This window comes from Lissotriton helveticus, chromosome 4_1, assembly GCF_964261635.1.
Source record: "Lissotriton helveticus chromosome 4_1, aLisHel1.1, whole genome shotgun sequence".
In the NCBI taxonomy this organism is placed as follows: domain Eukaryota; kingdom Metazoa; phylum Chordata; class Amphibia; order Caudata; family Salamandridae; genus Lissotriton; species Lissotriton helveticus.
Window position 1 is genome coordinate 2,044,114,172 of NC_136063.1, and position 14,212 is coordinate 2,044,128,383.

Below are 14,212 nucleotides of genomic sequence, written 5' to 3' on the forward strand. Positions count from 1 at the left end.
GATAGCTTCCAGCCAAACTATACAAGACGCTTAGTGACATATTAGCACCTAAACTAATTTATATTTATGACTCAGCCTGGGAGGTGGGTAAATTCGCTTTAACATGAAGTGACTATAGAAGTAGTTGCAAAACCAGACAGAGATAAATTAGATTGCCCCTTATACATGTTCATCTATGATCAATTGCATTATTAGATCATGAACAAGATCTTCGCAAACAGGGTTGCCAGTATTCCATATTTTCTGATAAAAAAGGCTTTATCCCGGGAAGCATCCCATCAACCAACTTGAGAAGACTGTTGCACCTAATGGCAACCGCACCAGAGGCAGTGCGAGCCCCATCAGTGGCATCATAAGACATGAACAAGCCTGTGACTCGCTTCAATGGGATTATTTGTACCATTTACTAGAGCACATGAACTTTAGACTGGAAATAATTTGTAGGATTTAGCTACAATAGCTAGTACTACAGATTCGGGATGAGGGTCATCTCAGGTCAGTAGGAAGGGTGACTCGACATGGCTGCCCACTATCACCGTTGCTGTGGGCCTTTCTGACAGTGCCCTGGCCTGTTAAGTGCAGAAAAGGGCAGTTGAGAAACAGACAGTGAGAACTGCACTGCTCAGATGGGTACCACTCAACCTGGGGTCCAAATATAAGACAATTACTCGCTGCACGGTAAACTAGTTTAAAATCGTGCCTGTGTTAGTCTTATATACTCTCCTATCATTTTATGAGGGCAACTGCCCTTAATCCAGCCACTTTTTAAATCAAATATGGAAGTTGTTTTATATTTGTTCAAGGCTTACTGTAACACTGAAAAGGATTGCTAATTTTCACTACTCTAGGAGGCCAGGAAGACATAGGGCTGAGGGTTGTACCTTGCATATTCCCTAATAGCATAATCTCGCTTTCAAACCGGACAAGTGGGATTTTCGGGGGGATAACGAGGTTTGCATTGTATCTATGAATTATATCTTCCAGCCAAGGCTGTTCAGCAATTCTTCAGGGAAGAAACAACCACAAATACATTAGATACGTTTTCGCGGAGAGTAAAATGTCTGTCACATGATTTTACTTCATTGAATTGTATTAAGAGAAAACATATATACTGACCGGATTTCATTTTACCCGCATGCTTCAACTGACCATTGTCTAGCTAGATAGAGCGGTGATCAGTTGAAATGGCAACTGTCGTTGATCTTTTGCTGTGCTGCTTGCATTAAAAGCTAGGTGGACTCAAGGATTCCCGACACGTTGTGTTTTATTTTTAACACTGAGGAGGACAGCGACAGCTTTGGGATGATCAGTGATGTTCAGGAATACGCTGTTGTCAGAAGGGTTTCTCTACCTAAAATTATAATGTTCCCTCTACTATTATACCTCTTTGTGATCCTGATGGTTGTTAACATAAGATTTTAAAATACTTGCATTATATGTTGGAGGGCTGATTAGGGGTACAGGTAGGTGTAGAGTAGCATTGGAAACACTACAGCAACCACACACTCAACGAGCACTTTCTTATATTGCAGGACAACTGCAATGGGTGACCAAACATTTTACTTTTGGGAGGGGGGACCCAACATAGGCCGGCTGCCTGCAAGGTGAACTCAGGCCCCTGACACTGGCTGAGGCACACTGGGTTGATGTAGCAAACGCCTCGCTCATGATGCTTTCGCAGAACGCAAAATACTATTGGAACTGCTGCCTAAAGAGGAATGAAATAGAGAACAGTTGCCCGGAACTCCCACTGTGGTGTCTGCCTAGATATCAGGACTACACTGGACAGACAAGAGTGGGTGAAGGATCAACATTAACCAGGTAAGGGGCATATTCATCACCAAGCACATTCCAAGAAGTTATGGAAGAATTTAGGAATCACCAGGGCCAATTTCGGGATTATACTGGGTAGGGCGAGCAATGGCAGAGGCAACCAGAAAATTAGGACACATGGGCTGGCCCGCAGGACATTTTTTGCAAGATAGATTTTTAGGAAATTAGAGACCGATAGCTTATACTCTTGAGTCTTAAGTTCTGCAAAACATTTTTATGCAATCTAGGTTTTCATATGCGGTCACAGAAGAAGATAGCATTTTGACGAAGAGTAGGTGCTTTCTGAATATGAAAAGAATAAAGAATAGCAAAACAGCTGTGCCACATGCAGTCTTAGTCCTCAGGTCTAAATTAGTGTGTGGCAAAGTTACATCATCTTAATGCGAAAGAAACATTTTTATTCCTTTCACATGAACCCTGATGCCTACTTGTAGAAAACTTAGTGGCAAAGATGTGGAATCTAGATAGCACTAAATACTCTAAGCTTAAATTTAAAAATAGAATTATGGTACTTTAAAAGAGCTAAATTGCTATTGCTTACATTCATGGTTCCATTGATTTCCGCCACGGTTTCATCATCTGTGGGAAACTGGTAGATTTGTACACCATTGCTGACAAGTTCACTTGTGATTTTTATTTTGAATTTTGTGAGTTCGCTTTTGGAAATAGCATCCGATTTGGCAATAATTGGAATTATATTAACCTAAAAAAAAATTTTAAAAAAATCAGACAGGTTAAATATCCACATTCAAATTGGTTTTCCAGTTTATAGAAGTAACACAGTTAAACTCCAATAACTAATTTTAATTTAGCACTTCTTTTGGTGCTTTTAACTACCACGTGCTTCAAGTATTATTATTACCCAATTTTGTGGGATTCAATTCACCAAGCTTTGAACAATAGAGGGCTCAGTTGACTTTTTTGGTATTGGAACTGTTTACACCGGTCAGCAGCAAGCAGTTAACTCACTGACCAATCTAGTCAATTTATGAAGGGTTATAAAACAGAACAGGTAAAAAAAAACATTAGAAAAGCAATTTAAGGCTTCTGGTAACACAGTCAACCCCAAACACAAGCCATAACACCATATCTGTGTTAAAACAAGCAGGGGCTCTTAGTTAGGTGAACAGTGAATAATTTGCCATGTTCTAAGTCAACGTAATTGTCCCTACCTTACTATCAAGCTTCTTCATCGTCACTAGATCCAGAGACTTCAGCGAGTGTCCTGTAGGCGCGATGAAGTACAAGCAGGCATGGATCCGGGAATCATGGTAATTGTGCAAGACCCGCTTGATCTTCAACTCTTCCTGCAGATAGGACTCGAACTGGGCATCTATGAACTCAACGATGGGCTTATAGCTTAGAGAGAAGAAAAACAGATGAAGAAAAGTATTATTTCTTAGAATTTTGAATACCTACCTGGGAAACGATCATGAAACGGAAGGATTCCCATGCAACATATGCTTATGATAATAACATTCCTAACCAGTAACAACTTGTTCAGTAAGCAAAACTATACGGTGAGAATGGCAACCTTTGGGGCATGAGGAAGCATTAACATAGTGATGAAACATAAAGGCCACAAGGAACTCTCTAAGAACACATGGAAACGAAGGGCGCTGACCGCTTTTGTGATAAAGGGAGGTGTTTGGACTATTCACTTCCTGTTGCTTGCAAAAACAAACAGTGAGAATGTCCATTAACGAGAATGACTGATGGTTCTAGTCCTGGTGCTAAAGGAGTTTAACACTAAGGGCCTAATTATGAGTTTGGCGGTCCATGGGACGCCAAACTTGCAGTGGCAGTGATCTGACTGCTGTATTAGGAGCACGGCGGTTGGACCTATAGGAAACCGCCGTAATCGCCATTGATCTGTGATCCATGGCTGTGGTGCAGCAGTCTTGAGTGTGCCATATGCCTGGTGGTGCCGCGGCAGCAGCGAAAGCATATTAAAAGTTTCCTCACCACCTGAGGTCTCATGGCGGTTCTCAAGGCATGAAACTTCTGGTGGTGAGGAAATAAAGGGGGTCCTATAGGGTCCCCACTTGCCCTTCTGCATGGTGGTGCATGCAGGGGGGCATATGTTGGGCCACCCAGAGTCCAGGCACCCCTGTTCCTGCATGACATGGAGTGCACAGTCCATGCCGTACAGAAGCGAGCACTGGCAGACCTGCGGCGGTACAGTTCTAAGCCTAAAATGTGAGCATTTGTACTGCACCGCCATGGGACCACCACGCCACCCGCTAGACCACTAAATCACTTGTAATTGGGCGGGTGGCAGGCCTGTTCAGCAGTGTGGGAGTGTGGGAGTGGGGCGGTGGCGTGGCTGCCCACTCCCACACAGCCAAATTCATAATCAGGCTCTAAGTAAGCAGTGATACACAGAGGAAATGAATAGAAAGGTTGTTGTGCACATAAGTGAAACTTGCAAACCTAAAACAAATTAAATACATTTGCCTCTGAAGTCAGGTAACTTCTTCAAAGACCGACAAAGATTCCTGGACATTGCCAGGGGCGGATTTTGTTTCACTCAGGCGCTGAGTTCATAAAACAGATTTCCCAACGAGATAAGGCAGGGTATCAGCTGGAGGGGATTGGCTGCTAGTGGGGTATGTTTACCCGTTGTGACTCAGCGCTATCCTTCGATCGGAGTGGCTATGGGTACACCAGCACTGGTGATTCCTTCAAGACCTACTCCATTGCGTTTAATACGAGAAATACGAGCATGCAGCAGTAAAGTGGTGGCTGCATCCCACTCACTGCCCTGAGGCAGCAGCAAGAGAGTTCCTCATCTTACTTTTTTTTTCTTTGCCAGCTTTGTGAATCCGACGAGTAGTTTTAAAAACGTATATTAGTAAATACACACGTTTTCAGCTTTGCAAACCCACATCACGATTTATTGAATAAAAATGAGTGTAATATGTGGAATACCAACTGCTCTTCAAAAGAACTACCATTATGGTGAAATTTTGAGTTGAGAGTTGGAAAGAATGCTACCGGTTCTCAATGCAAAACGAATAAGGTGTTGAACATTTTGCAAATGGATTCCCCATCCTGAAAGCACAAGTAAGACTACTCGCATAAATTGCAGAAATAAGTGCCTTTATTCTATAGGAAATAAAAGGTTCACCTCCTTCATAGGAGTGTAGGTACAGAGATGTTTCTATGGGGAAAAACTTTCATTAGCCATAAAGAAATAAAACAGAAAATAAAATAACTACTTTAGCATAGTTCTACTCCAGTGGACTGTATCCCACAATGATAATCTACTGGAGTATACCTGAAAATATTGAATTGTTGATTATTTTTATGCATACTCGTTTAGGATTCGGCCTGTTAGCCATCCCTACAAATTGGCAAATGTACCCACATTGTATATGAAAGTCTAGGATACATACGTGTAAACAATTATAGCGACTACTTTAACATTTGAAGTAATGAATGTGCAAAGGAGGCCATCAAGCAGAGAAAGGACACCTTGTTCAAAACGCTGATCATCTTGGGGAGCGTGGAAACTTCTGGGGCAGACCAAATTCCTTGAGGCAGGAAACCCTGTAGGCCACGCAGAACCTTCTATGAGAAATGGTACCATTTAGAACACACTGTACTGCTATGGGAAAAGCAAACCATGTGGAGGTGTTTAGAGAGAAAACCAACTGTTGACAAATTGGAAAAGGGAAACCTTTGAATAGAATATTGACTATGTCAATGAGGGTACTGTGAGTTGGTGTATCAAGTTTTATTGTCAAACAAACGATTGCACAAAATATCTCCTTACCTGTCTTCTTTGTTGATTTGGTCGCCGAAGCCCACTGTGCTGACAATGGTCATTTTAAGCCGCACGTTACTCTCGGTGAGGTCATATGAGTTAGATTTCAGCTGGACCCCAGGCTGCGAATGCGATGTTGGCTCACCCTCAAATTTGGTGTTAAATAAAGTGTCCATAAGAGTAGATTTTCCAAGACCCGTTTCCCCTTAGAATAAAAAAAGCACAGTAAAACACACAGAAGATGGTTAGACTAGGCATGGGTTATCCTTCAAAATAGAGAGTCAGCAGCATGACCGGGGCAAAGAAACAGAACAATTTCAACCCAACCCTCCTCCTAAGGTGAATAAAACACCAGCCCTTCAAACGGACAGGTAGAAATCCAATGTCATGCCTGCAATGGTGTTCACAATAGAAATATTTGCACATGATTTAAAGCGCAAACCTGCCCTAGTGCCTCTCTGGTCCCTCCATCTCCACACTAAGTCTACTTACTTTCCTCCTTCGCCCAGGGCCTCCAGCACCTCCTCAACCTCCTACGTCCTCTCCTCTCCTTTTGTTGCCGATTGTACTCGGGGCACTGAACTTATGAGATTCTGCGACTGGTTAATTTTTTGCCCATAATCCACTGTCCGCTACATAATTTGCCAATTTTCATAAAAAATACTTTTTTTTTTGCTACTTTACACACCACTCTATTAAAGGGGCCTTCCAGTGAATGGAAAAGTGCAGGTTTTTTTGGACCCAAGCGTCCATCTCTAACAATCCCCGACAATTGGCATTCTAGAATGTTCCTTTGTTTGATGACGTCTGCTGGGGTTTGAGAGACTGACATCCTTCACTGGATGGCCTCTTTATGTGTGTTGAGTTGCAAAGTTTTGGAAAATACTTCCAAACAGAAAAAAAAGCTGCTTGTTTTAGGACATCACAAATTTACGATGGTTCGGGCGGATTAAAATTAATTTTCACACAGTAGAATATGCACAGTGCCACCTACTTAATCCGCTAACAATGCGACAAGGTGTGTGTAGTAAATCTTTATGCCACGCAAGAGTGCTTAACACAACCTACACCACTCTTTGCTTCTTCAACACAGATGTACATTCACATACTGAGACTGTCAATAATAAATATTATAGAACATCCAGGTCATGGCAACAGTATCAACTAAATACCTGCCACCTTTTCACCTCATCGTTCCCCCAAAAACGTTTCAATTGCCGAGATCACGGAAAAAATGAATATCTTGACAAACCAGTTCAAACAGAGGAAAGCGGGGAGAAATTCACTTTGAGAAATGAACGCAGCACCTGCTGGAGGCAGAGACCCCCCTGATTTGTGACTCAGAAGGAACTTTAAGTTCTAAGCTATGACGCAACTAGGTTTTCCGTAGCTCTGGGCGCCTATATCAATAGTTAATTAAATTTGACTTTACTCGTGTGACTTCACTGTGGTCTTTACCCAGTGCTTATGACGCCCGTGTTACATATAGAACCACGGAATTGCAGTTAGAAGTCACTTCGTTGCTTACTTTCTTGTTATCAGGTAGTTTTTGAGCTCTGCATCCGCAGTGTCGAATATTGGGCTCAGCAGACCACCATGTCTGTCTGGGACGGCTTTTAAATAAAGCAGTATTTTTATTTTCTGTCTGTATTTATTTTTAAAAGTGGATAAAAACAGAAATTGGGTTGCTTTTTGAGTAATTGTAAATACTGTCTGCCAAGACTGCCAGGCCAATAGATGTGTGGATTGACAGATAAGGGTGTTAAAGAAAGTAATTTTAATAAAGAGGCTTTAACAGCAGTAGATATGCACTGATTTATCTTCTGCTGGTGTTCACAGAACTGAAACCTGGCAGACATTCTAGCATGAGTGCATATTTATCGGTTAAATAAATGTGGAAATATACTAATTTCAGCTTAATTTTTCCACAAAACCTAAAATAACCATGGATAAATACAGACTGAAATGGCAAAAAAATAAATACCATAACACCTGGAGCCCTAAATACCACCTACTTGAAGTAGGTGGTAATTGTGAGTATTTTGCAACCGCGGTAGCAAAACATTGGTACATGGGTTTGAGACTCGCTATTTGGAAGGGAAAGCCCCTTTTAAATAGCGAGTCGCAAAACCTATTTAGCGTGTCGCAAATAAATTGCGACTCGCTAAATAGGCTTTGTACATGGCCCATGATGTTTTTGCTTGTGCAAACGGGTTCGCAAACCTGTTTGCGCATGCAAAAACGGGTCGTACATCTGGTCCTTAATTCCTTTTACAATAACACATCAAAAGCCAGGTGCTGGTGTATGAAGCTTAATATTGTAGAGCAACTATAGTCCTAAATAATATTTGCTTACAATTGATGAGCATAATTCAACATGTATGATCACGGATTACAAATTTCATTTTACAATGGATGGTTACTGACAGTGTATTACTGTATATAACTATATGTGACTGTGAATCTATAGCACTTAAGAAAAAGGAAAAAGTAGCTCAAATACATTCGGAGAAGTAGTAACCTAACAGTTTATTTGTTATGTGAAAACAGCCTGACCGCCGCAAATACAAAAATATGTTTCACTGTTGATTAGGCCTTGTATTGGATTTACTTCCTCATAACAATTTAATTTCAATAACTGTTTACTGTCCATGTCATCTAACTTTCCAAGGTCTTCTCGATTAGCCTTAGGATGTAATATCTGAATCCTTTATGTGCCTTGATTTCAAATGTCTTCATTTTATAGTTTTCCAGTTACTTTGGTGGTACGTTTCACAGATTTTAGTTACGATGTAACTTTCTTGTCCCAGCTCTTGTGTTTCAGTATCCGTTTGCAAAGTATGCATATCATACTACTGATGTACATTACTCAGCATGAACATTCCATTATATAAACCACAACGTTTCTGTTGCATCTCATCATTTAACATGTTCTAGTTTTTATAACGTCTTATATTCTTTCATGCCCATAGCTACCTTGCATGCTTTGCAAGGACATGGGCAGGCATTTTCTGAAACCTATTGGTCTCTGTCAGCCATGTTTCTTAAAGTGTTTTTTTAGACTTAAAGCAGCTATGCACGAGTTTTTCCTTTATTAAAGGTGCTCTTCTTTATAAGATGATTTCCATTTACCCTTTTCCCAAGATAGGGGTTCCTCTTTAGAATCTTTTTGAATGTATTTGCCTCTGCTGTATATGTTATCATTATTATTTGGCAGTCTCATTTTATGATTTCTTTTTAATATTTTCTCTTTTTTAATGATCAATAACTAGGCATGATCCCTCTGTTTTGCCTAAAGCAGGTGCCTCCAACCTTTTTTGCAGAAAGAGCTACTTCTGTTCCGTGAAACTCATTAAGAGCACCAAATATTGCAGTATTTGTTGAAATAGTGACCATTAGTGGCCACCATATGGAAGATTACTACCATTGATCACCTCAGTGCATCAGGTGTGGTTGCCAGCAGTAAAAAATGTTTTGCCAATATGGAATGCCTCTGCATGGGTAATACATAAGAGCCATGGGAGCAATGTATTTGGTAGCAAGCCAATAGCATTTGTAAACGTCTCCAAAGTGCTTTAGCACTCAAATATCAGATTTCAATATATTTTGGAAATTCAACCATTTTTCGTCAAATATCAGCATTTGAGCTCTGAAAATGAACATATTTTCATCTCAAATATACACTCCCAATTTTGGGATACATATGTTAATTCAGCCAAACCAAAGCTTCTCATCTATTAGGCTGGACTGCACACAGGAGAGCTACTTACAGGTAGCTGGAGAGCGACCAGTAGCTCATGAGCTTCTCGTTGGAGAAGCCTGGCTTAAAGTCTTTCTTTTATTCTTACAGGATAGTCACTTTCTACAAATTGTCTGAGCTTCTGTAGTTTAAATTCAATCTTGTCAACAGTTTTGCCTTCTGAGAAATTCCGTGTAAGGAATGCTCCACTCTATATTTTCTCAATGGAAAATTTATAACATACTGCTGTAATTTTCTTTCGATATAGGGTGGTTTGTAATTGACCATCTTTGACGAAAATTTTAATTTCAAGGTATAGTTTTCAGTTTTTACTCAGCTCTTTAGTGAAGAGCAAGTTGAATTCATTGTTCCAGATACCAAAGTATTTTTTAAACTCTTGATATGTGCATTCTCATATCAAGATAAGATTATTAATGAATGTTAGCCATAGTATCATTTTGTTCACACATTTTATCAATTTCTTTCCATGCCATCTAATTTTTCCACCAGCACTTAGAGAGGAGGAGAGTCCCATGGCTGCTCTGCATTGGTTTGTAAAGTTGATGGTTGAATAGAAAAATATTTCTATCATGTCTACCGTATTGCATATTTCCATAAGTCAGTGTTTCTTTGATAGAGGACGTATTTGTTTGCATTAAGAGATTACATTCCTGGTCTTGAGATACTAGCCATCTACCCACAGCATAGTTTAAAAATGTGTCAAAGTCTGTTGAAGCTCTCAAGTAAAAACTCAGATCTTTCACTATCGGTGCTAGGAAATAGCCAATATCAGCTGATGTCTTCAGGAACAGGGACTCTTCTGGTAAAATGTTGTGACATTCAAGTGGATTTTATGTGTTCTTGTGTACTTTTGACAGAAAATATATTAGAAGCGTTACAGATGCTTTACTCCAATATTTCAACTCAACCTTTTAATAATCCAATATTTTCCACAGATTCAGTTGGTCTTGTCTAATTTACTTTATTGAATTATCATTGTTTTTCAGTTGTTTTGCTTTTCTTGTGAATTCTTTGTTTCTCATTACTACAATATTGTCCCATCGCCATTATTAATTTAAATCGCTTCCCCTTTTTGTGATTCTTTGAAAGTTCTGCTATCCTTCATTAAACTGTCCTTTGTATGAAGTGTGTAACCATGTATTTGTACTTTTTCCAACTGGAAGTGCAGGGCAGTATCGTGCTTTTATGTTTTTGTCATTCCCAAGTTTGTCTAATGTCTGTAGATTATTTACATCAATCTAAACGTTTAAACCTCCATCTACTTCACCTTTTTTGTTTTGTTCATTTTGGATTGCAGTGAGCAGAGTCCAGGAAGTGGTAAGGAGGCATACAAGTGCTGTCTCTTCCCCAAAACAAAAATTGTTAAAGAAACAATTTTCCCTTTCTGTGATCACTGTCTTTGCCTGTGGTTGTTACAGTTTAAAATTTTTAGTTTTAACCTGCCTGTGATTACATATTTTATCACCGGTTTTGTGTTTTAAACTTGTGTTTTTCCCTGCCCATGATTCCTTCTATTTAACGTGTTGAATTGTGGGATTTGCAGGCCAAACTCTGTAGTTTCTCTCTCATTCCTAGTGACAATTAAGTTTTCCCTCCAAAATTCTCCTTTGCTCTGTGCTAAGACCTGTATGTTAAAACAGTGCACACCCAGCCACCATTTTGTGTTCACAAGCCAGTGAAACCAGCCCCCCTGCCCTCCCACACCCCAACAGCAACAGGGATATTCTACATCAGAGGGTGCTTCTGTGAGCTGTTTAAACTGTGCACTTCAATTTTTGGCCAGGAGAGGGAGTATAGTTGTATTCAAACAGTATTGTTAGATTTCAAGTTAGTGAGGCCTTTACCTGCAGAAGTCCAAAGTGTGGATTGAGCATGTCTCTCTCCTAGGAGATTCTGAACAGGAGAAGCAGCTTTCAACTTCCTGGCCAGCAAACCTTGTCTGAGGTTGCTGAGACCTTATATGGTCTGCTAGGGTTGGTACATGCAAAACAAAATACTCGACAGTGGATCCCTTTGATTGGCAGCACCTGAATTGCTATCCCTCCGTTATTCTAAACTCATCTATACTTATGATGATGTGTGCACACTGTATCGCACCCACTGTCACAATGCTATTCCTAGCGTAACTCAACAGTTTCAACCAAAAGCACAGGTGCACCACTTCTCAATATGCAGGGAAAACAGGTTTACAATATATTCCCAGGCAGCAGTGTTCTTCCAAGATTTTCGTTATTCCAAAACAAATTATTAAATTCAAAGTCATAAGCATCACTTGTTGAAAGTGGCACAGCCGACGCGTTTCGTCTTTGAAGTGGACTTCTTCAGGGCTAAAGTTGTTCCCATATCAAATGTGGGTAACCAGATTGACTAATATGTGGATCCAATTGCAAGAAGTCAAAAACAGTTAAGTATCAACTCCAAGTTCTCAAATAATAACGATCCATAGTGTAATCTACAATATGATTAGATCTGAGCCATGGTCATTAACAAAGTTTGTCAGCTTATAAGCACTTCCTTTCGGAATTCTAAATTATTTCTGTACGGTGGCACTCAAGGTAAACGGTTTCCCATGTATAAACAGCATCAAGGGAAGAACTATACATCATACCCGACCATATGCCTCGTATTTTGTTACGGAAATACGCCATCAATTACTAGCCCGCAGCCAATATTTAGCTGTCAGGCATGCCGTCAGGATGCTGTTTATACATGGGAAACCATTTACATTATTGAGTGCCACTGTACAGAAATAATTTGTCTGTTCTGTGATTCAATCAATGTAGGGTTGGGCCTAGGGCTAGGATTTCTATTGGAAGTAGGGACTAGGGCTTCCTATGTAATTGGTTGTTGGGAGGAGGGTGGGACCAGGGCTAGGGTTAGACCTTTAATTGGAAGCAGCGATTAGGGCTGCTGGTGTGATTGGTTGCTAGACTAGTTGTGGGATTAAGAGTAAGGTTAGGCTTTCTATTGGAAGTAGGGACGAGGGGTTCCTGTGCCATTGGTTGCTTGGACTTGGGTTGGGACTACTGGTATGGCTAGGACTTCCATTGGACGTAAAGATCAGGGGTTTGAACTGATTGGGTGCTTGGACTAGGGCTAAGATTGGCTGTAAGGTCCTGGTCTACTATGTGTTCTAGATTTTAGGGCTAGTGTTGTGATTGGATAGTGTTAGGGCTAGGGTTCCCATTGGCTGAAGGGGTCACCCGATTACTAGGGCTATAAAAGGCCAGGGTTAGGGCGTCACAGCCCGGGTGTCGGGGCTAAGGGCAGAGAGGACAAGGGCAGTTGCCGGTTTGAGCCTGTTCGAGACTGACCAGGACCAAAAATGCTGCCCAATATACTTACCTCCTTTATGTATCTATATACTTTCAATGTACTTATGGATCTATATATTTATCACTTTCTTCTAATTTAGCATTTCCAATGCACTACCGTATTTCTCAACCTATACTTCGCTCAATATATCTTCTAGCCCAACCTTCTGACTCATATCAAACTTCTTTCTACTACTCTTTCCAATGCACTACACTATCTCTCATCCTATACATCTATCAATATATCTTCTACGTCCACTTTCTCATTTATCCCAAACCCCATACCACTATGATCCCCAAAATAACCCTTTCTAGACTCTCTCCTACTCTACACCTCCTTGCATCATCCGACACCTCTTTTACTATACCGATCCCCTAAAACAAACCTTTCTAAACTCTTCCCTCTTTTCTACCCCTCCCCAACCCTTCTCAATCCAAATAACTAACATATCCACCACTAAACTACTTTCAAGTTTCACCATACTAATTCAACACTAATCCTGATGGGTTCTACAGTAGCGTGTTACTTGCGCTTCAAAACCCCATCAGGGGTAGCATGGGCTATATAAATACCCTCTTCTATCCCGCCACCAACCCTTCTCTACCCAAATAACTGAATAACATATCTACTACTCAAATTACTTCATATTTTACTATACTAATTTTCAATACTTATCCCTTATGGGTTCCGGAGTGACGTGCTATTTGCCAGAAAAGCGCTTTAACACCCATCAGGGGTAACAAGTACTATATGAATGCAAACCTTTCTACCCCTTCTATCCCCACACTATTGTTCTCAGTCCAAATAACGGACTAATATCCACCACTGAAATTACTTCATATTTCACCATATTCATTCACCACTAATCCTTAATGGGCTTCCTGAATAGCGTGCTTCAACACCCCATCATGGGTAACAAGCGCTATATAAATACAAACCTTAACCTTTTTCCTCCTCTATCCTTCTGCTATCATTCCAAATCCAAATAACTGACTAACTTATCCACCACTTAAAATGTACTTGCATGTTTCACTATACTAATTCAACATTAATCCTCTATGGGTCTCGGAGTAGCGTGCTACAGGCTGAAAAATGGCTTTGACGCCTCATCAGGGGTAGTAAGCGCTATATAAATGACTTTCATTAGTGTCTTGGATTTTATTATTTCCCTTGTCCCCGTTCCTTTTACCCTGCGTTGTATTGTGCCTCTTGAGTCTGTGCTTGGTGTTAAAAAAAAACTTGTCTATTTAGTGATGCTGCAATCATTTGTTGAAATTTCTTTCCCGTCACTTACTTCTTGTTTCAACCAGCTTGATCCTTTTATAGTCGGTTTCTATTCTTGTTTTGTCTGATGAGCCTCTGTTTTAGATTGTCTGACCACTTCCAAAAAGTGTCGTTTTTTTCTTGTTCACAATCTTTATCACAAATTAATCTTCTTTGTTTCCTTTCTTTTACTTCATCCTTGTGTCTTTTTAATCTTGCCAACATCGACTTTTAGATTTGCTACATCTTTTAGAGTTCATGGTTTAATTTTA

At 40.2% G+C, this 14,212-nt stretch overlaps 1 protein-coding gene across 5 annotated transcripts in view; it reads right to left on the reverse strand.

The window, feature by feature from the left end:
* The window catches only part of SEPTIN6 (septin 6), a 178,019-nt gene that overhangs the window by 66,038 nt on the left and 97,769 nt on the right, over positions 1-14,212 (reverse strand). For all 5 annotated transcript variants that reach the window (XM_078688702.1, XM_078688700.1, XM_078688701.1 and 2 more), the window contains exons 3-5: positions 5,612-5,807; positions 3,006-3,192; positions 2,375-2,536 (exon numbers count right to left, since the gene is read on the reverse strand). In XM_078688702.1, coding sequence (XP_078544828.1) covers positions 2,375-2,536; positions 3,006-3,192; positions 5,612-5,807 — 545 coding nt within the window. The remainder of the gene's footprint in view (positions 1-2,374; positions 2,537-3,005; positions 3,193-5,611; positions 5,808-14,212) is intronic.